Source organism: Pyxicephalus adspersus, chromosome 6 (assembly GCF_032062135.1).
Source record: "Pyxicephalus adspersus chromosome 6, UCB_Pads_2.0, whole genome shotgun sequence".
Lineage (NCBI taxonomy): Eukaryota > Metazoa > Chordata > Amphibia > Anura > Pyxicephalidae > Pyxicephalus > Pyxicephalus adspersus.
In genome coordinates, this window is record NC_092863.1 from 17415164 (window position 1) to 17438491 (window position 23328).

General features: G+C 36.8%; 2 protein-coding genes across 2 annotated transcripts in view; both read left to right on the plus strand.

The window, feature by feature from the left end:
• The window catches only part of LOC140332422 (uncharacterized), a 21401-nt gene extending 5664 nt beyond the window's left edge, over positions 1 to 15737 (plus strand). Inside the window, exons 5-16 of the mRNA XM_072413690.1 lie at positions 1515 to 1577; positions 3334 to 3510; positions 4332 to 4787; positions 5663 to 5779; positions 6717 to 6779; positions 7585 to 7608; positions 8483 to 8608; positions 9687 to 9725; positions 10780 to 10851; positions 10999 to 11040; positions 12522 to 12549; positions 15718 to 15737. Coding sequence (XP_072269791.1) covers positions 1515 to 1577; positions 3334 to 3510; positions 4332 to 4787; positions 5663 to 5779; positions 6717 to 6779; positions 7585 to 7608; positions 8483 to 8608; positions 9687 to 9725; positions 10780 to 10851; positions 10999 to 11040; positions 12522 to 12549; positions 15718 to 15737 — 1227 coding nt within the window. The remainder of the gene's footprint in view (positions 1 to 1514; positions 1578 to 3333; positions 3511 to 4331; positions 4788 to 5662; positions 5780 to 6716; positions 6780 to 7584; positions 7609 to 8482; positions 8609 to 9686; positions 9726 to 10779; positions 10852 to 10998; positions 11041 to 12521; positions 12550 to 15717) is intronic.
• On the plus strand, positions 10728 to 19929 carry LOC140333259 (collagen alpha-1(XV) chain-like). Its single transcript, XM_072414810.1, has 10 exons — positions 10728 to 10851; positions 10999 to 11040; positions 12522 to 12549; positions 13868 to 13911; positions 15718 to 15852; positions 16748 to 16807; positions 17321 to 17389; positions 17664 to 17858; positions 17934 to 18049; positions 18731 to 19929. The coding sequence occupies exons 5-8, from the start codon at positions 15751 to 15753 to the stop codon at positions 17763 to 17765; spliced, it is 333 nt and encodes a 110-aa protein (XP_072270911.1). The 5' UTR covers positions 10728 to 10851; positions 10999 to 11040; positions 12522 to 12549; positions 13868 to 13911; positions 15718 to 15750; the 3' UTR covers positions 17766 to 17858; positions 17934 to 18049; positions 18731 to 19929.
• Positions 19930 to 23328: the final 3399 nt, after the last annotated feature.

Consider the following 23328-nt stretch of genomic DNA (forward strand, 5'->3'; position numbering starts at 1 on the left):
TAAAGAAAGCTCACACTTTTTACAGATGTATGGTCATGACCTAATTTGTTGGTCAAAATCCATTAATTGTGTAATGGTTCGCCATTAGATGGGTGCTGCATCTGTGCACAGAATATTGGTTTGGATACTGTTGCATAGGATTGGATGGTTGAAGCCAATGGTGCTTCCCAAACTTAAGTGAAGTATCTTTTGCTTTGCTAAGAGAACTACCAAAACTCCTTTAGCACTCTGTGAGGTCAGTCACAATTCACATCTATAACTCCTTAAAGAGCAATCACAATCTCTTTTTTATCTATTTTTCTCTAGACAGCAGATACCTGAATGTGTAAGTAGTGAATCTTTTTTGCTATGTCCATCAGCAGCTTCCACCCATCCTCCCTTTGATACTCTACAACAGGGATCGGCAAACTTTTATGGCCACTAGGCCATTTAGGGGTGGGTGGGAGCACACTAGGCCAGGCTCTGAGTCCTGCTCTAATGGCTCGGGCCACCACCAGGGACCGCCTCCTGAAGTGAAATCTCTTTCCTCCGTATGCATTGCGGAGGGGAGGGATTTCCCTTCAGGGAGCTTCCCCTATTTACCGCGGAGGCAGAAGTATCAACACCGACCGCGGTAAATAGGGAACCCACAGCAGGGAGATGGCACCGTAGCTCTGGTAGTTCCTAACACCCCCTGGCAGATCTGGCCGGCAACCCGGCAAAGGCCGGATCAGCCAGGGGCGTTAGGCCGCAACAAACTACCGGCTAGGCCTTATCTGGCCTAAAGGCCGGAATTTGCCGACCCCTGCTCTACAACATAGAGGATTCAACTTCCTCAAGGTAGACATTGCATATGCACTGCATTGTTTCCTCTGGACAGAACCTCCAGCAAGGCAATTATAGTCCACAGTGTTAATGCATTGGCTAAACCTGGATTTTTGCCTCATACATTTGGAACGTTCCCTCAGTTACTTCAGTGAACAAAATATCCATAGCTTAGATATTTGTCTTCCCACTCTGACTGCTGGAAACACAACAACAATAGCAGGTAGAAGAAATTAATAATAGCAATAAGAAAAAACCTACAGAGCACATAAAAAGCAAACAGTGTACCTAGAAAAGAAAGCACAGAAAAAAAAACATTACACTCCATCATAAAAGAAAACTGTATTTATGCCCAAAATTAGGTTCGTGCATCAAAAAAACTAAATTAGACCTCACTACCCAGGGGGACAAACTAATAAATGTACTTAGATAACGCACAAGCCTTACAAACGTAGGGACCCAAGCTTTAGGGCTAATATTTGGATCTGGTACTTTTAGTCAGGGAATATTAGTTGTACTTTAACAATTTTGTGTAAGGTGAGAAAAGCTCAAGCTGTTTGGCATAAAATTTTTACAGAGAACTATGAAGTGTCTGAGGCAAATAAAATACACATGTTATAGAAGACTACAGGGCTGAAACTGATATATTTAGAATAATTAAAATATTAATTTGGCACTTTTATTTATTTGTGCATTGTCCTATTTTTCAGAGCAATCTTTCACAGTGCATCTGTCCTGCAGTTCCAGGACCAACAGGACCACGGGGTCCAAAGGTCAGTAGCCAGGGGAATACTATAAAGTGATGTACAACCCAAGTCAATAAAGAAGTGAATGCATGTATTGAGATCTATTTTCACCATGCACTTTTTTTCTGTTGAACTTGGAATACTACATTTTTAGTAACCCATATACATCATAATCTATTTTAATGTGCAACATATATGTACTAAATAATTGCATATGAATTAGTGCGTGTTAAGTTTATATGCGCCATGTGCATTCTGCATGTGATTCATTATTTGTTTTAGGTGTTAATGTAGACTGAATGGAAGACAGTTCAGTTCAGGAGGATGAGTGAATGTAATTCTAGCTGAACAAGGTGAACTATTCAGCACAAACATGTCCTGTCCATTTCTATTCAAAAACTATATTTTATTTTATTTTCTCTTTCTGATTTATATTCAGTTATAATTTGCTTTATTCATAGCTCCTAAGGACTACTTTGTTCAGAAAATTCATAGACCACCAATAACCCTCATGAAATACCCTCTCTACCTCTTTTTAGAGTATAATATAGATATAGACTAGAATTTTGTGCACTTTCTAGCATTTTAGATTATGAAAGTGATTTTGTACAGCCTAGTTTGCATAGGAATATAATATAACTTCCCATTATATTTGTGCCCCTAAAATTTTTCATAAATTATGTGTTAAGTTAAGGGTTTTTTTAAGCTGAAAATGTCTGGACATTTTGCAATTAAGTAAATCGTGGGCATAAACTTTGCTTTATATTTACACATGATCTGATTTGTTTAAAAAAAGAGTAATGTTCCCCACATCAGTGGATTCTATTGCATCTAAATAAGAGAACAGGTCTAAAGTAAATAGTTGCAATGTGAATTATGTTTTACTCATTCTACATGTAAAATCATTTTCTAAACTAAAACAAAGTTCAGACAATTGGACTGATTTATTAAAACTCTCCAAAGCTGGAGAGGATACACTTTAATCTAGATCTTAATCTAATCTAGATCCATTTCAGATTTGCTGGGTCACCCAGCTTCACTGATGAAAGTGTATCTTCTCCAGTGTTGGAGAGCTTTAATAAATCAGGCCCAGTGAACTTACAAAACAACCTTTGGAAGCAAAGAATGACCTAGTGAGGCCCTAATTGGCCGTCTTTTGCACTTGGTATAAGGATTACTTTGCCTTAAACTGCCTATAGAGTAGAGAACAGTGGACGATAGATTGCTTTTTTCCATTAGTAACTGACTGGCAACCTCAAACGCCACTCACGTTTATAAGATATAAGATCATATGCCAACCTGGCCAGATTGGGCGACTGTCTGTGGGTACGTTAAGTGAATCTTTGTGCATTAGGAGTTCATATGCATTGTGTGTATTTTTTAAACATGAAGATTTTTCACAAAAGCATGGGTTGCTGCACTTGCCCATCTACAGGGTTTTTTTTTACTAGTTCATGAAAAATATTACTGTATGCTTGGCAACGAATGTGGGTCTGTAAGGTATGTATGGCAATACAGCCTTGAACGCCAAATCAGACACAACATAATGTCCTCTGTATCTACAGTTAGGTCCATAAATATTTGGACAGACAACTTTTTTCTAATTTTGGTTCTGTACATTACCACAGTTCATTTTAATTCAGTTGTTTCATTTAAAATGAATTGTGGTAATGTACAGAACCAAAATTAGAAAAAAATTATCTCTGTCCAAATATTTATGGACCTAACTGTATTTTGTGGATGTTACTAGTAATAAATATTATTAACTATTTTTCTTTACTAGGGGGAAAGAGGAGATGATGGTCTTCCCGGGCTTCCAGGTAGCCCAGGACGCATTGGAGAAAGAGGACCAGTGGGTCTGCCTGGTCTACCTGGTCTACAAGGGCCTCCCGGTCCACCAGGAATTCCCGGCCCACCTGGAAGCACAAACATAATTAATGGCTTGGATGAAGAAAAGAAGGTAACAAAGTAACAAACTGATTACTGGTATTAAAAGAAAGTGCCACGCAATATCCTTTCCAATTCAAGCCCACCTATAGCTTTCCGTGTCTGTGCTTGGGTTCAGAATCAGGTTGCCTGGAGGTTGGCCCTAAGTTTAACTGAACAGCAAAATGTTTTTTCAAAGTATAGTATTTGACCATGTTATACAAGTCAGCAGCCATCATCAGTTTTTTATCAGTATTTATTACCAAGTAGCCATAGACAAAAGAGCAAAATGTTTCAATACACTGTCACAAGTCACAAAAGCAATGAAGGAACAGTACCACTGGTCTGTCTATTGCAAATTACTGAATTTCAGCAGATATAGGTAGGTCTAGTTTATTACCACTACTGCAATATTGTATTACAATTCTAGACTTTAGTGGTACATTTATAAAAACAACTGGGGCCTGTAGATTACAAATCAGTGAATCACTGTGAAATAAACAAATGTTTCAAGAACTCAATGCAAATAGGTAAGAACATACCACTGTTACACCATGTCGCCACTGCTAATATTGTTTCCTTTTTGGGCACAAGTTTTAAAATGCATAAACTACATTTTATATTAGTTAAATAAAGGATGACAAATCTGAGTTCTAGAATTAGAATATATAAAAAATAAAGTCTTCAGGCTCCAAATACATATACTGAAATTAAGTGCTTTTTTAAATGAGGGATTTTACTGTAACCACAAATTTGTACTAAAGAAAAACATAAAAAGTACATTTTTCAAAGGCATTTCCATTTATACACATGATTAAATGATAATATTTATTGTATTTTTTTCTTTATCATCAGGTTCAGATTCTGGCTGGCCCTCCGGGTCCTGAGGGGCAACCTGGACCTCCAGGACCTCAGGGTTTTCCTGGAATACAAGGACCTGAAGGCTCACAGGGTCCACCTGGTCCTCCAGGACTTCCAGGATCTCCAGGTCATCCAGGACCTGCAGGATCTCAAGGACCTAGAGGAGACCAAGGACCTGAGGGAATACCAGGTCCAAGAGGATTTTCAGGCCCACCAGGGCCACAAGGTTTTGAAGGACTGCCAGGCTCAGAGGGTATGAGGGGGCCAGAAGGGCCACAGGGACCACCAGGACTATCGGGCCCCCAAGGACCACAGGGGCTACCAGGACCAGAAGGCAGTACTGGAATTGCAGGCCCACAAGGTCTACCAGGTTTGGAGGGACCTCCAGGATTGCCAGGACCCCGGGGTGAAGAAGGGCCCCCTGGAATTCCAGGACTACCTGGCCTAAAGGTCCAACAAATTATTTTTTATATATTTTTTAAAAATATAAAAATTGAATGTTAATGTAGATACTGATCATTGTTTTATAGTCAAATTGTGTGCATTCAGAGATTTAAAACTTTGATAAGTAATTTAAACAAACTATTAAGGTCATAGGAAATTGATGAAGCTGGAAACTCTGGCAAATAGAGTTTGCAATCAGATCCTGGGGGCTAAATGAAAATGCAAGATAATTCAGCTTACCACCCAACAAAAAATATAGATTGTTTAAAAATGGACTAAAGCTACGTACACACTTCCAATTATTATCGTTGGTAAACGAACGACGAACGATCCTGCACGATATCTGCGATATTGTACACACAATAGATGCGATCGTTTGAACGATACAGGAAGTTACGTGCACCACAGGAAGTGAGCGAACGTTCGTTCATCACGCATGCTCAGACCATGGACGATCAATGAACGATCGTACACACGAACGATGGTCAACGATCGTCGTCCAATCCGATCCGCCGGTCCGGTCGTTCATTTCCAACGACTTTCCTCGTTCGTCGGCGTCGTTGGTTACTTTTTTTACGAACGATTTTTGCCCAATCGATCGTTCGACGTTCATTTTGAACAATAAAAATTGGAAGTGTGTACGCAGCTTAAATGTTGTTAGAGTACTGAAAACTTTGTGCTTTTATAGGAGCTTATCATTGCTGTTAAGGTGCAGAGTATGCAATTTTAGGACTGTCTACTATACCAATGACCTTTCCTCTGTAACCAAAAAAAAACATACTCCAGTTAAATCAATCCTATGGAGACTCATAGTTTTGTTTTCAAACATTCCAGAAAAAAATTAGTTCATAGTTATAATACATGTTACATTTATCACACAGGGAGAAAAGGGAGACCCAGGGGAACTTGGTCTACCTGGAATAAGAGGGCTACCTGGTGAAAAGGGGGATCAAGGTCCTCCAGGACCTCCAGGGCAGGTGGATGTCACATGCTGCAAAGTGAGTACCATGCACATATATTCTTTTCTATGTTCAGTATTAGCCATTACATTGTTTTTTATGTCTTTTCCATATTTTTATTGTCTTTCAGATACATATATCATATACATAAATATGGAACCATGTATTCAGATATCAGATACATATATATGGTATTATATACCATTTCATATCCCACACTATTTCACATCTTATATCAGATAATTCATATCTGAAGTTAGCACTTGGGGTACAGATGGGGCCCTATGCAAGTTCTCCTGTCTGGGAAGTATTTTCATTTCAGGCATTTGCTGTGCTAAAAGTAGATCTGACTGAGGCAGAGAAAGGATATATACCACTACTCCACTGCATAGATAGTCTTAAATACTGGCTTTATACAACGTTGTAGAAAACAGAAAGTCAGGCATGGACTTTTTGAGCCCAGCATGCTTTAGGAACAGTTGTTCATAAGTAGTTATTGATAAATTCTTTGCAATGCCCAATTGTTCTCAGAAAGGTACAAGTCAGACAAAGTAGGGTATACTTAATATTAATATATTTATATGTTGTGGTCTCAAATCTCTCCATTAGTACAGTACATTCAATGGAGCAGTTCTGCATATACAGCATGTGACCATGGGTAACTCATTCAATTAGGCCAACATACAGGACAGATTTTGCTAAAAAGTATAGCTCTTTATAAACGATTCATTCAAAGTATTCATGTTTAATACAAAAAATGTGCAAGTTAAAGCCAAGTGTACCTGCATTCATCGAACATTTCATGTAAAAATCAAGTTCTGGGATCATCACATATTCACTTCACTTCAATTTAAACTTTAACAAGGCATGCTTTATCTTGAGGCCTGAAAATATTAGTTAGCCCTAACGGTGTTTACAAATTGTGACCTTTGACTTGTTTGGCTTATTTAAAAAATATATTTTAATGTCTTCTCAGAGTGATGTTACTCCTGCATCTCCAGCAAAATATGTAGAAGTCTCTGGACCTCCTGGACCAAAAGTAAAAAATGTGGTTAATTTTGTTAAATAATGGAGTTGTGACAATACTGAATATTCACTTGTGGATTTAGTTGGCCATGTGTAATGATGTAGTATCAGGCATACAAAAAAATGCACAAAGAACAGGGCAGCAAAAAATAAAAATAAAAATTATAAATAATACAAAAACATAATTGCACACATCATGCAATGAAGGGTCAGGTGTGAACCTGCCCCTAGTTATTTACCTGTCATGTACTCATGAAGTGTCACTGATACCATCTGTGCTGTCTCTGGGTTAAAGTCTATAACTATCTGTTTCAATATCTTTAGGATGTGAGCTCAGTAATACACACGAGACTAGTAAACATATCTTAGTATTCCTATATCCTGAAAGTGTTTTGTATATTCCATAAACAATCCTTTTTAAACTGAAAACAAATTGCGCATACATGCTGTATGTGTAAATGCATAGGCCTGCTTTATTAAAGCTTTCCAAGGCTGGAGAGGATAAACTTTCATCAGTGAAGCTGGGTGATCCAGAAAACCTGGAATGGATCTGTTCCAGGATTGAAAACATTTGCTAACAAATACCAAATGACTTTTAGGATATCCATTCCAGGTTTGCTGGATCACCCAGCTTCACTAATGAAAGTGTATCCTCTCCAGTCTTGGAAAGCTTTAATAAATCAGGCTCATGGTATCTTATGTCAGAATCATACATCTCCTAAATGTTAATACAAAAGTCTTAGACATAAATATATACTTGAAAAAACTAAATGAATGCATTTGTACTGATTTTTATCTTATATATGTTTTTGTTTCAGGGGGAAAAGGGGGATCCAGGAGAGGTTTGTATATAGATTTGCTGTCACTAAGTGCACTAAGTGAAATAGCGACTCTATCTTCTGAAAGGCATTTTAAGGCAGTATTCTAAATTGCATACATTTATGTCTAACTCAACTAGTTGTAAGGTATAGATCTGTTGGCATGTAGCATTTGTAAATTGGCACTAATTCGAAGGTTGGAGGTACTTACAGTTGTTAAGATCTTACCGTTGTTATACTGTAGAATACATTGGGACCCCTCACCCCAAACCTCGGCTACTCTGCTATGCAAATACTAACCGTTTGCCTGGGTCCTTGCAATCTTCTTCCAACCTCATGCACCTCTTGGACCATCGTTTAATCCTTAATATAATCACAAAGCAACAGTAACGGACATGATGCACGAACAAGTGTGCCGGAGTATTTTTGTTGAAACACACCTAGATTTTTCATAAATCCCACATGAGGCCAACATCTACATGTAGATAGTTAGAGGTTTTCTAAAGTGTAAATTAATTTTTAAATCAGAAAGTTTTATTTGCTCACAAATATGGTTTAATTGCAAAACATGCTCTCCCTTTTTTTTCTCCACCATCAGTAGCCTCACCACCAATTTAGAGCCTCACTATATACCCTAACTGATTCAAATTCAGTTAAAATGTTGATTGCATTGTCTGAAACATTTGGAAATCTGCAATAAGTAGGATCTCAAAAACAACAGATAAAAGCTAAAGAAACATAAACGTAACAGTCCTTATTAATCTTTCGTAAACTCTGTACAGTTTAAAATCATTTTTCAACTTTTATTTGCAAAAGAGAAACATGTACAGAAAATAAGAATGAACATACATGTTTATATTACTATTTTACCTATATTTATTTTATTTAATCATAAAAGGGTTGTGGTGTCTGTAAAGAGAAAATTGCAACAGCTGGCCCTCCTGGTCCTGCGGGGCCACCTGGTCCACCAGGCCCTCCAGGTCCTCCTGGCACACAGAATTCAAACCTCTCACCCGTATACCAGGTTAGTATTATTCATTATGTTTATAGCATTTTGTGGTAATATCCTTTATACACTAATAATAAAACATTCTTTCTCTAACAAAGGAAAATTTCCAGAATTTTGTTTTAGGATCTGGAAGTAAAAATAAGTGTAAGGTCAGAACGCATAATCTAGTTCTTGATCCAACTAAATGACTGAGAAAGTACTACAATGTAAGGATCAGTATATCAACAAAGGATGGCAGGAGACAATTCCTTAAAGCAAATCCATTTATTGTTTTAAATAAAAGGAAACCCACATACTTCAGGATTAAAAGGGACCTCTTTTTAGCTGGATTACTTTCAAATTAGGTGATGCTTAATGGGGTACTTTAGCTAGTGGTTTTAGTACATTTGCATCCATTTTTAAAATATATACTTTTTATACTAAAACCATACTATTTTTTCATTTCTTTGTTGAGTAGGTTTTAGTTGTTATTGGGGCAGAAAAATAATATCTTGACAGAGGTTCTATCTATTTCTAATAAAACCAAAGCAGTGATTGGTTGCAGTCTGTATCATCTTCAGAAAAACATTTTTTTACCTATTTTCCTAACAGCAAATTTGTGTAACCTAACCAGAAGCTGAAACAGCACCACCTCCTAATCTCATACAAAGCCATTTATCAGCTTCTTTTTCTTTAGATACCAATATATGGACTTGATATATAAATATAATTTGATGTACCCTAACTTAGATTGATATGGGGCAACCTTCAAACACCCTACCTTTAGGGTTTTAACTAAATGTGGCTGAAAGTGAGTCAGGTCTATAGCAAATAATCAATAAAAAAAAATGATCTGAACATACTTTTTGATATTTTATAAATATAGTAATTATTACTGTAGAGATCTGAGGTTTTTCATTTTTTTCAAAGCAAAATTCAGATGTGATTTGAATGGTGCTCAATCCAGCAAAAGAGAAAATGTGCCTATAACCCATCACCAAATACATAGAGAACCAGTATTTTGCTGTGTAAAATTTTTCCTCTAAATTAATGCTAGTGCCTTATTTATTATCATGTGCTATGTATCATTGTGATCATTTTTCTTTATTTTCAGAATGGCAAATCTGAGTTATATGGATCTCTTGTCTATGCCGTGAGTTTATATCATATAATGAAGTGTATTTGATATGAAAAGTAAAAGTCAAGCATGTAATAAATTATATAGAAATAGGTGTATGATTAATTGAATAAGCAATAAAACAAGGGGGTAACTGAATGGGAAATTTATAATATGTACATATAATAATATTTTCTGTATTGAACTGTAGAGGAGTATATGCAAGCTAATGATCAAACTGCTGGGAAACAAAAACAAATACCATTTGTGTAAATTTAACTAATACATAATATGTTGTCTGATTAACATCTAATTGTTTCAGTGGAAAAGTTGGAGAAAATATATAGATTTATTCACACCCATGTGCATGCATTAATGGCAAACTGAGATGCAAATGACACATAATGGTGTGAATTTAGTCTGAATATTTCAGACTCCTCACAAATCAAAAAACAATACAGACCAATCTTCTCTATTATGCTTTGAAAACTTGCCCATATAATAACACTAGAATTTGTGGAATGTGAAGAAATTGAGTCTTTTACCAAATGTATTGTGTATTTATAGTGGACACATTGGCCTTGAATTATTAAAACTCTCCAAGGCAGGAGAGAATACACTTTCATCAGTGAAGCTGGGTGATCCAGCAAACCTGGAGTGGATCTGGTCCAGAATTGAAAACATTTGCTAACAAATAGCAAATGACTTTTAAGAAATTCATTAAAGGTTTGCTGGATCACCCAGCTTCACTGGTAAAAGTCTATCCTGCCTTGGAGAGCTTTATTAAATCAGGGCCATTCACACAAGGTCACTCTAGCACAGATTAGCTCAGCTAACGGATCAACAGGCATAGAGCAATGGGAGCAAAGAGGCTATAAAGCCCCCAGCAGCCGATGGCTGTGCAGGACTGAATCAGGTCTCAGAGCAAGGGATGCAGAGGGACAATTCACATCCAAAGGGAAGCGAGGGATGCACAGGCTGCAGAGCAGAGGACTGATAGCTAATTGCTGCCTAGATGATTGTCTCCTAAGAATACACTTCTGTCTCCACAAGCCAATTTCTAAAAATTTGATGTTGACTTTTTTAACAGGGTCTTCCTGGAAATACTGGACCCCCTGGACCCCCAGGTCCCCCTGGCCCTCCAGGAGTAGTATATCTCAATGTAAGTGCTATTTTATTAAAGACCATAATGAAAGTGAGTTTGTTTGCTGTATTCAACACATTGTTTTGTTGAGTATTTCATACGATTATAGTAGACAGGGGTTTAAAATAGATGTTGACACTTACTTGCCATCTGTATATCTTGCAGAGAGTGTTTCCTGTCCCTCCTCGTCCACATTGCAAGCAGACGGTAAGATGAAACTCCAGGTGCATGGACGGGTATTGATGTTTTTATCTATATCCGTACCATTTTACTGGGATGGGGTCAGGGAGAAATGAGTTTCATTGAGTTGAATTATACCTAGTTTTTTTCCTTAGCAAGTCATATATATATTTTACAATGTTCCTAAAAGAGAAAAGTTTCAATATATTCAGTAATTGGGTACAAAGTGCCCAACCACTACCTTCTTGACTAGATAGATTGTATTAGTACGATTTGAGACTGAACCTAGGGAGCTTTGCTGGTTTCAGTAGTTTTGCAACTGGAATTTTCATGAACAGCATGGCTAGCCCTTCCTTCTTTTTTAATGGGAATTAGAGAGAAAGGTGTTGTATAGAAGAGACGTGTACATAAGTGATCATGTTTTTAGTGTGTATGTTTAGTTACACTCATGGAAGTTTTTCTATTCAGTTCCCAGAGATACTTGTTCGAGGCTGTTTATTTTTGTGTCCTAGATCATTACATGATCTTTACATCATGACTGTGGCATGCAAGAGCCCCTTTTCCCAACAAACCATTTACTTCCACACCATCCCCACCAGCCTTTTCTTTAAAAAAAAAACAACAGGCAGGTATAGTGAAAAGGCCTTCCGGCCGTTTATTGACTTTACAACATAATTTACCATAATTTACATATCCGAAATAACCATAAATAACAGTCATAACATGGCAACAATAACATACCAACCAAAGACAAAACCCTACTTGTCAGGTGGCAGGACCTCACCATATATAACCCAATTTTTAACCATCAGCAGGGATCTTTGTTTACTGATAATCACCAACTGCTCCCAAGCGCAACTCCACTGCCTGGGGAACTATATCAATCACGCATACCTCTCGCAACTGACCTTTTAACCACATCATTATACCAACTTGGAGACCCCATACCACAGAACGCTGTCCATACTCCATCACAATGCACCAAACTTCTGACAAACACACTTCCCCCGAGGACCGCTCACCGCCAATGACAATCCCACTCTAACACCAATTTCAAGGGCGGGCAGGAATTTCGCTCAAACTTCTGTAAAACTGAACTGCCCCTTTTCCCCCCATAGTCTTTTATGCCCTTTGTTACCCCTCCCATTTTTATAACAAAATACCCAATCCTACAACTTTTAATAATTATCCATCCCCTTCACACATCTCTTGACCTCTTGGCTTTCCCCCCAGAGTCATGTTGGTCCCCGCCTATCTATTTTCTCGCAGTCTAACAGGCCTCTCCATGAGCCCCTTTGTAGAAAATTACCAGTTATCCTTGTCCCAGTTAGTTGTAGGTTTTTATGAGTTCCTATTGAGTTTTCATGTGTACACAAGAACTGTCTTGGCTAGCTATGTCTGGAAAAGACATGAACTTTTTACAACTAAGCACAGGCAATATTTTATAATATTCTATACATAAAAAAGCAGCTTTTATTTCCATCTTTTATTCTTTTTCCTTAACACAGGTATCTGAAGGCGAACAAGAAGACACAGGTAATGAAAACTTCAGTGTTTATTTTACATCACTTGCCATGAAAACAAATGTCCAGTTAAGATTTTGCTCAAACTTGCTTCTGAAACACGATGGCTCAGTGGTTAACACTCTGGCCTTTGCACCACTAGGTCCCAGGTTTGAATCTCATCCAGGACACTATGGAGTGGGTTTCCTCTGGGTATGCTGGTTTCCTCCCACATCCAAAAAACATGCAGTTAGGTTAATTGGTTTCCCCCAAAAACATGACCTTAGACTGTATTAAAAAAAGACATATGACTATGGCAGGGACATTAGATTGCGAGCCCCTTTGAGGGACAGCTAGTGACATGTCTTATCTCCTAAAGCTTGGCTTTTTTAAATTTAATTAGCTACAGTTTAAAAGAATCATAGAAAAACTTTTCACTTGTGATCTAATAAAATCAGGAATATTATGGTTGTCACTGAAAATTAATTTTGAAAGACTGCCCAATACCAATAACTTTTGCACTTATGTTTAGCATAAAACGATATTTAGTGGCGAGTTTGTTTTCTACTACAGATTAATAAACTATAGGATGGTTGAACCTTCACGTGTGGTCCAACCTTATCAGGCATTTATGCAAGCCACAGGGTCCCTAAATGCAAATGCATTGCCTTCACCAGCATATTGCTAATTTTTAAATAAATTATTCATCAAAATAACCTCATAATTTCCTCAAGTCATGGCTTTTTTTTCTTCCATTTAAACTTGCTTTGTGAAACAATTAACAGATACTTAACATTAGACTAACATAAACATAACTTCGACACTTTTTCCACGGCATTTTACAGACCACTAGATCTTGCAAGTAAAAAAAAATACATTCTAAACACAGTCACACACAGATGCACATTTCCGACATCATTGCCTGGTCCTGTTTGCATCCATTGTTAAAGCTGTAGACAAGCTTCTCCTAGTTGCCTCTACAAGGTGTTGGTTATATAGCTAGAGTTTTTCTTCTCAAAGTAACATATTTTACTGGCATTTTGTCAAAAGGCAAGTACATGAATATTTCATTCTTAGTACCCAATATTTACATCCAAGATTTACCCATTACACTACACTAATTTTACATACAAATGGGTAAATCTTTAGTGATATAATAAATAATAGACATGTTATACAACATTCAAAAATCAATAATCTTGGATAGATACTGTTCAGGTAAGCTTGCACTTGGTAATAGTTTTCCATGGTTTCCCAAAATGAACATGTGTTATGGTTAATACATGTTTTGGCTTAAAATGTTGATATCTTTACATTAGGCATGTGTATACCTACATATTAATATTTTTTAGGTTCCCAGGGCTCTGCAACACAACAAAGGAATCCTTATCAGAAGGTAACATGCTACTTTGCTTAATGTTTTATTCTTGATGTATCATTAGCACCTGTCTTTTTCTTTCAATGACTTTTGTTTGGATACAGATATGCTTTTTGGTTTTGTTTACATCTGGCACCTGTCAGGTATCGGTCACCTCCAGACTGTGCTACTCTTGTTTTGATGCGGAAGGGTCCCACCAGGATCTAAACAGCACAAAGCAGCCTTAGCATTGTGTCCTACAACCTAAAATCACATCAAGCTGATCTCCATACTTAAACAATACTATCTATTGTTTTAAAATAAAGTGGGTCATCCACATAACTGCTTTACCAAGAGAGCAAAACTGTAGAATTTTAATGCTGAGGTTTTACTACAAAAAACCTAAGACAAATTGAAAACCTGCAGATGGTTATTGCTCCTGCACCAGCATATTCTGGAAAAACATATTGTTTTTCTTAACTTCATAATAAAGTGGACCTGAACTTATAAGGAAGATTTTGTATTTTATACCAGACATCTAGAAATGGTTATAGTGTCTAAGTAGTAACTTAAATAAGGTACCCTTTGTCTTGATTCTTTCTGAAAAAAGGAGAAGACTTGTGCCTCAAGCCTTGTAGCTGCATATTTGCTGTGTGAAATCTTTGAGAGTCTTTGGAGATTTGGTAATGAAACTATTGTGCTTCTCACGGTTCTCCTTGCTGGAGAGAAAGCTGTACATGGAGATCTGTAAGTGCAAGGACATCCCTGCTTCATCCACTTTATTGTTCTGTGCTTACTCCACCTTCTCTGATACTTCTTGATCTTCACCACACCATTAAATTATCAGTCTCTCAGAAGGCAGGTCTACCATTACCAAGTTCATTGTCTCTCCAGAGAGGGTCAGTGCAGAACTAGACATGGTAAGTTAGTAATGAGGAAATTAATAATTGAAGATGATACAGATCAGCCAACCTTTCGGACCTCACGGACCACTACATTATTAATTTTGAATACCGCCGACCATTAACATGATTTTTTTTAAAAAGATAAATACATTTGTAAAATAATAATCTTCCTAATGGTGCCTGACAAGGACTGTGGAGGCTCTGATTAATTGATCAGCTCACGGTAAGTGAAGTATTACTATTGTTAATTCATCATTGTTAGAAAATAATTAGTTGCATTATCTTTGGTATTACTAAAGAAATGCAAAATATTTGTTTGCTTTTTCTCACTAATTATGGGTTTATTTCATTCGAATCTAAGACCCAACAAGAAATGATAGTTATAACAGTCATACTATTTGATGCCATTAAATATAACAGATAAAGAAAATACACAGTTAAATTCATACTTACCTAAAAGATCATCTGTGAAATAAACAAATAAAATAAAACAATCGAATAGGAATCCGTATTCATGGAGCGGGGTGACTGTTGTAATGGAGGAAACAATACTGAAGCGTACGGCTCAGCAATGGTTGCCTCATACAACTTAAGACTACACTGACGTCACGCTGCGCCTCCCTTGTTTTTCCGTCGCTATTTCAGTTAGTGAACTTAGTGCATTGTCATTCAGAATATAAGAATTTATTAGAGAATTATTTTTGTTTTATTATAAATAAAACATAAAAATTGCAAAAAATGTCAAAATGTTTCTGTCGACCACCAAAATTTTCCCACGGACCACTGGTTGGTGACCACTGATACAGATGACTTTGACCTCGGCTTGTTCTTCTGAGCACAGGGTCCACAGTTCATATCCACTGACCCTTCATGTCTTCATCACTGTACCAGTTGCTTTAATTTTTCATGGTTGTGACACAGAAACCTTTTCTTGTTTCAGGTTCAGAGTTGGGTGTTTGAAACAAAGAATGAAATGTATCAGACCTGGGATGAGGTGGTTGAGGGCAGTCTGGTTTATGTGAAGCAAGACAACAGTGCCTTCTTTAGGACCGCTGTAGGATGGAGTAAGATTATAGTAGGTTCAAGTACTTCTGTAAATTGATAAACAGGAAATGTTAGTATTGGTATTTTATATCAACAATCTATATAGCATATATTATGCACGTCTGTATTAACAGTCATATAATACACAATTGTGTAACACTATGTATGTACTATATGTAGGTTTTCATTTTTTTTATCAATTTTTTTCAACATGACATTTTTTTTAAATGTTAATCTGAATATTAACTCTTAGGTACTCTGATGGCATCATGGGGACATTTTTTTTACTTTAATGCTTACTCAGAACAAGCATAGTAATAAGTTTGAACCATAAGTGAAACTTCTAATCTTATTGACATGTGTAAGCACCTACTACAATCCGGTGCATAGTCAAGCAATTCTTTGTACATGAATAGGCATTTGTAATCCCTCCAATTTAGTAAGTTAAAACTATTGCCTATTCAGCTTCTGTACTTAGTTTAATATTTAATTCGACTGGAACACAATCTGACTTTAGGGTGCTACAAACAAATGAAGTAATTGTAATATTAGGAATTAATTAGGTCTACGACCTGACAGAAAACCTGATAGAAAAAAAATTAAATTATAAATAAAAATAAATCTATTGATAACAAAAGCATATTTATTTCTCCTTTTTATAAAGTTAGCCACATAACCTACTTGATTCAGCTCAAACAATAAAAGCTGTTTTTCCTGATAAATTAGATATTAGCAAAACTGTGTATCAGGAGAAAAAAAATTGTTAAATGGACAAAGTTTGTGAAGGTGTTGGTTAAATATCTCAGTATCATTTTTAAGGCAAAAAGACAAAATAAGTTTGCTTTAACATATATATCTCATTTTAGACAGGAAGCCTCCAGTATTGCTATATTTTTAATTTATGAATACCTGCCCTTATCTTGTAGCTGGAGGAGTCTGAACCCACCTTTCCAGCGGATGATCCTTCCGTACCAGAAGAATTAGAAGTGAGTACTAGGATTTTTTAAACATTTAAATCAGGATAATCAAAAAATGAGTTGTTGCTGCAAGTAGAAAGTGTAGGATATATTCACAAGCACTATATAAAATGTAAGCAAGTTTACTGCTCTTCTATTCATTGAAAAGAGTGTTCGATACCCGGGGCACTAGAGGTTAATTAACCTCTAGTGCCCGGTATCACAGAGGATCTCCAGGGCTGCATGATGCAGCCCTGAAATCCCCCTGTTCGGCGAGAGCTCGACCTCTCCGCGAATCAGAAGGCTGTTCTCGCTTACATTTTAGGTAAGTGAGAAAGACCCAATTCGCTGCGAGATCGAACTTAATATTCTCGCTCACTAATGCCCAATTGTAAGCGCTTTAGATTTTTAGTAATAGTCCTTTCTAGCAGTAACCATACACATATATTAAAACCTTTTATAAATGAGAAAAGGCAATCTTTTTATGCTTAACCACATTTGTAGAATTATTTCTTTTCCTTTATTCCTTTTCCTTATCATCAGGGTGAAGATTACAAAGAAATATCTGATACTGTGCCAGTTTTACCCAGCATCACACCAAGAATCCCTTCGGTAAGATAACTTAAGGACTCTGGTTGCCAATTTTTTCTCTGACTTTAAAAGGTTAAAACTCAGATGCAAACTATAAGAAGAAACTAAAGCTTCAGAAGCTTTGCAAATAAGTGTTTATATCTATCATTGTGCTTGAATAACATGAGTAACTAAACAGATTTATAAAACCATTGGCATCTCCACTAATTACCAAGTATATTTTAGCAGTGTATTTAGCTGATAGTTTGGCTCAGCTTCCTACTTTATAAAATATATCTTTTAACTAAATTTTCAGCTTCGCCTAGTAGCACTTAATGTTCCCATGACTGGGGACATGATTGGAATTCGTGGAGCTGACCTTCAGTGTCATCGTCAAGCCCAGGAGATGTCCCTCTAAGGGACGTTCAGAGCCATCCTCGCTTCCTCCACCCAATCCCTTACCTCTATAGTGAAAAAGACAGACAGAAATCTTCCTATAGTAAATTTGAAGGTAAGAGTGTTTTGTCATTGCTAGTTTTGGAATTTACAGTAATAAATCTAAAATTTTTCTATGTTATATTATCAGGGCGAACGCATTTTTAGGAACTGGATCTCCTTTTTTGATAGTAGAATAGCTCTTCACAACTCTGATGTCCCAGTTTACTCTTTCAACGGAAGAAATATCCTAACTGACCCACTATGGTGAGTACAATCAAAATTCCTAAACACATTTCACAGTTTTGTATTCCAGCATTGATATCCTTTGCATCTCTCTGCATTTAGTTACCCTATGGTATCTCATGTGTGTCATGCTTTGACTCACTCACTCTGTTCCAGTAGCCACTGCCTTTGTCCGGAAAGTGAAAGAAATCTTCCAAACAAGAGGTTTTAACCTGTTCTTATGCTGCTAAAAAAAAAACATATTATTAATGTATGTGTTTCCATTGATGAACTGATTGGCCACTGTCCAGCTGAGCCATAGAGTGTTTCGAAAACCCAACAAAGCTTTGGTTGGAGTCCCACTTTTAAACAATCCTAAAGCATATGTTAACCCTCACTGTGAATAATTTTTGCTCCCATTTAGTGTAATAAATAGACTATTGAAAGTGTTATAGCTTTTGAATAATTAGAAAAATACCTGTTGATCTGTCAGATTTCACAGAACCCTGTCCTTCTATGTCTGTCCATTTTAGGTTTTCCTGTTACAGTAGGGTGTAAGTGGCAGATGTAGCCAACAGTGTAGAACTGATTTGTGGTCCGCCAACTGATCCGACACAAAGCCCCTGTGGGGGCCCCGGTTGGCTGAGGAGGGTCCAAGGCCCTTGTTTAATAGTACACTTCATATACTTCATATAACGTTATCTCTAATTTTTAACCCTCCAGGTCAGAGAAGTCTTTCTGGCATGGATCTAGCCAAAGGGGAATATCTGTACGTAACCGCAACTGCAAAGAATGGAGAAGCCACACTAATGCGGAAGGCTTTGCATCACCATTTACAAGGCGCTGGCTTCAGGAAAATGACTCATTTGGCTGTAGCCAGAAATTAGCTGTTCTATGTATTGAAATAGCCTTCCCTTATTATTATATGTGGTAAGCACAGACCACCAGAAGACCGTACAATACTTGTGTTATCATTTTTTCCTAAATGAAAAAAACAGTGGTTTACTGGGTGCTGGAGACTGTTAACAGTTATTTACGAACCTGAAAGCTCTCTGAGTTCATACATTACAGGTGTATCTTACCCCTTAGCCCAAATCTGTTGCACAGTCAGCAGTTTCCAAGTTGGTGTTTTAATCTACTTTGTATGTAGAAGGTAATCAGGAGCTTTTGGCACAGCTCTATATGTGGATACTATGTAAGATTAATATTGGCAAAAGAGTTGGTAAAAACATTCTTCTGTATAACCTTATGCCTACACACAACAAAATTAAGATCTTGTGTTTTGGCAACTAAATTTACGTAATCTGATTATTTCCCCAGCATGTATGACATTCTCCTTAATGGCTCTGAACAATGGCCTGTAACTTTGTTGTAACTGTGGCATTTTATATGCAAGGATGAAGATTATTCTCCATATATTTCTCAAAGTATCTGAAAGTAATTGCACACTGTAAATCTGTATAGGGGTCACAGTACAGATGTGACATTCATTTGGCTCAATGATGTACAGATCCACAACAGGTACAATTCATCATGTGATGTAGTGTGTCACATTCTTCTCATTGGGTGTTTTATATTTATAAAGATTCTTCCTAGTGTTTAGCAAGTTCCAGCTCAACTTCATCCTGGAAGCAAACTGCTGTAATACATTGGTAATCAATGCTAAACTTTCCTGCTTGTACCCGTAACACTAACCCTACTTTATGTAAACCTAAAATTACATTTGTCCTTTGAAACCCAATAAGAAATGTTCACCTGACTCCCCCTATGCCCAGGTTTAAATAGTCAAGTTTCTTAAATATTCGGTTCTTGGGACCAGGGAAGAAACCCTTATATATGAACCAAACTGACTTGGAGCTCACACAGGGCTCTGGATTCTTTCCCCAGTCCCATGTGATGGTGCTTGGCCGATCAAAAAATAACTGTCATATTGTAAAATGAGAGTATGTATCATGGTTACCAATACCTGGGAATGACATTCATGAACAAATGCATGGCTCACTTTAATCCCTCTGTTTGCATACTTGCTTGGGATTCACTGGCCTGAAAAACTACCATTACTACACAAAACTTAATAACTTTGAAGTATCAGAATTTACTGTTTTAAGGCATAACCAGGGCATGGTGACTATCCTGTCCTGGAAACATCTTAAAATGTGTCATGAGGAATCCAAAGTCACATGGGGAAAATTTATTTGTGAAGCCTTTAAGTTCTGCTTGGGTCAATACATAATAATGTTTGCTGTATTCTTTGTGTATACAATATATTTTTGGGTTAAAATTTTTGTACTTACATTGATTAAAGTTCAGCTCAGACTTAGTCAAGAACATCGCTTCTTCTCATTGTATTTCAGCTTGATATGTATAAACCAAAATATAAAATATGTCATTAGGCTGCATATTAATAAATATCCAATAAGATGAAGGGAATATATCAAAATTCAAAAACATATGTATTTATAACTAAGATGAAATAAAAATTTCATTAAAGACTGTTTTCTCTTTTTGATTGTCTTAGGGAAGGAGTATGAGACAGACAAAATCTGAAATGGAATTGCTAATTTACAGTGTGGTTAAAGTGCTGAAAAATATCTCTGTTCCAATTCTCTCTCTGCGCAGATCCATTTCCTTTCTTGGGTCTCTTCTTCAAGTTTGTCTATATGGCACATGCTATCAAAAGCACAATTCAAAACAATGAAACCTGCTGATGAAAAGAAATATATGTGTATCTAGTGTAATGTGTCCTACAGCAATTGGAGCTATTTATATCAGTTTTTTCACTGGTTGAAACATTTAACATTTTAGTGTTTTAATAATGATCAGTTATATGTAGTGTTGAGCCATGATATATACTATTCTTATTGAGTTTATTAGCTTATCTCACAGATTGGTAGGTAGTGGGTTTTCCACTTGCTACATGAAATGATAAATGTGCTTATAACTAAACACAGGTAACCTGCTATCCTGACTCCCCTAAAAAGTAATTTTCCCTTCCACAGATGTATACTTATTAAGAACCCAATGGCCTCAGCACCATCCCTTTGTTTACCTACATTGTCTCCTGTGCATTAAAGCCCCATAGACTTCTACCTGCTATTTATCTACCTGCTCCATGGAAGTCACTAGCTACTGGCTATACTTGACTGTGGCAAAACAGAGTTTCACAGACCTCTATACCATATTTCTTTGGTTAATTGGCCCATAGGCCTTTTATTATAGATACATTCTTATCAAATACTGTTCCTAAGAATCAATACCATAACAATAACAGTATATTATAAAATTTAATAAATTAACAATATTTAACAGTGGCTTAACAGTCCCCACATTAAACACCCAACTCAAACCTTAACTGGTTGCTGGTCCTCGCAGGGACCAACTTGTAGTCTGCTCCCACTTGATAGGAATCGCTCCCAGCCGCCAATTCTCCCAGCTCAGGAACGATATAACCTCCTTTTAAACGCAGACTATCACCATATTTGTACTCAAAGCACAACTTTTAGCAACCAATGAGACTTTACACAAAATATGGGTCCCCAGCCCCACAGACATTTTGCGACCTCAACAGTTCAACCCTACCTCACTATCCCAGCCACCCTGAATATTAAACCACATGCAACAAAAATGGATGAGAGGGTGATCAGCTTTCTCCTGTACCCTGTATAATCTAGTGACCTCACCCCTTCCTCTTCCTGACCTTTTTATCACCTTAACCCCACCCTCACCCCCACCTCCTTACCCATCCCCAAAGTGACCTCCTGATCACTTGGAATATTCTTTGGTCAACACCTTATACCTACCTTATGTCACACTTACCACTTCGGCTTGCTGAAACATATATATATTATAACCTCCAAAGCAGAGTGGGAATTTACCCTAAAACCTTATCCAAAATGGGAGCTCCAGCGGGATTCTGTCCTTAGTTTCTAGCTTCCAGATTCAGCCTAACCAGACCACAGTGGCCTTTAGCTCCCAGCGCCCCCATATTTAAAAGCTTAAAACTTCCAACCCAAAAAGACACCAAGATAGCCCATAGGACAAAAAACATTACTGCAGAAAACTGGTGATTGTCCTCACAGCTACCACCTATGCAGATCTCTAGAAACTCCATATTTTGATCTGGAAACTCTATACTTAACTCTTTATCAATACAAGTGACCCTTTCTCCATTAAGGAGGACCAAACTTTGAACTCCATATATAATTTAGAGATGGCTTTTCCCATTGGGACAATTGTGCACTTTTAATGTTGGCCACTAGGTGGCAGAATGCGTCATTGTTTTAATATTATTATTATTATTATTATTATTATTATTATTATTATTAATAATATTAATAAACAGGATTTATATAGCACCAACATATTACGCAGCGCTGTATATTAAATAGGAGTTGCAAATGACAGATGAATACAGACAGTAATATAGGAGGAGAGGACCCTGTCCTGAAGAGCTTACAATCTAGTAGAAACTAAAATAACTAAAAAATAGTAACAAGTAAAAAGATTGCCCTGATTTCTGATTGGCTAAATTGGAGAAAAAATGTGAAAGCTGGTCATAGATACTCCCTGTATCTATTCTCTGTTTCTAACCTGCACTGAAAAAAAGATGACATTTGTGTGACCTTATGGATAGAGGTACAATCAAAGGCTGACAGGTAAAATAAAGGTAAAATAAGCTGACAGTGAATAATATGGACATATTTTCATAAAAAATGGCCAGTAAAAAAAATCAGAATTTGTATCCTCAAATTTTTGGTGTCCTATCATAGTGGTACTCACATATTTCCTCCATAAAAGGTTTTGCTTATTGATTGTGTAAAGAAAAAGTTTACTTGATCCTAAACCCCCCAAAAATGGTTTGGGATATAATGTAAGTATTTCAGTTTTTATCATTAGCTATTATTTACTATTAACTAGTATTTATATAGTGCTGACATATTACGCAGCGTTGTACAAAGTCATGTCACTAGCTGTCCCTCAAAGGGGCTCACAATCTAATGTCCCTACCGCAGTCATAAATACAGTCCAGGATCAATTTTGGGGAAGCCAATTAACCTAACTACATGTTTTTGGAATATGGGGCCTGGGATCTAGCACTGCAAAGAAATTATGAACAGAAAATTACTGTGAATAAACAAAATGCAAAGTCTATGTAAGGAAGACCAAATTATATACCTCAAACTTTAGGATTTTTTTAAAAAAAAGCTATAATTCACTAACAATGTAAATTCATTATATGATGGCATACAGTGGCACAAATGCAATACTCATAAATGACCACAAGATGTCAGCAAAGTTCTTTGAAGTATTCACATTTAGAG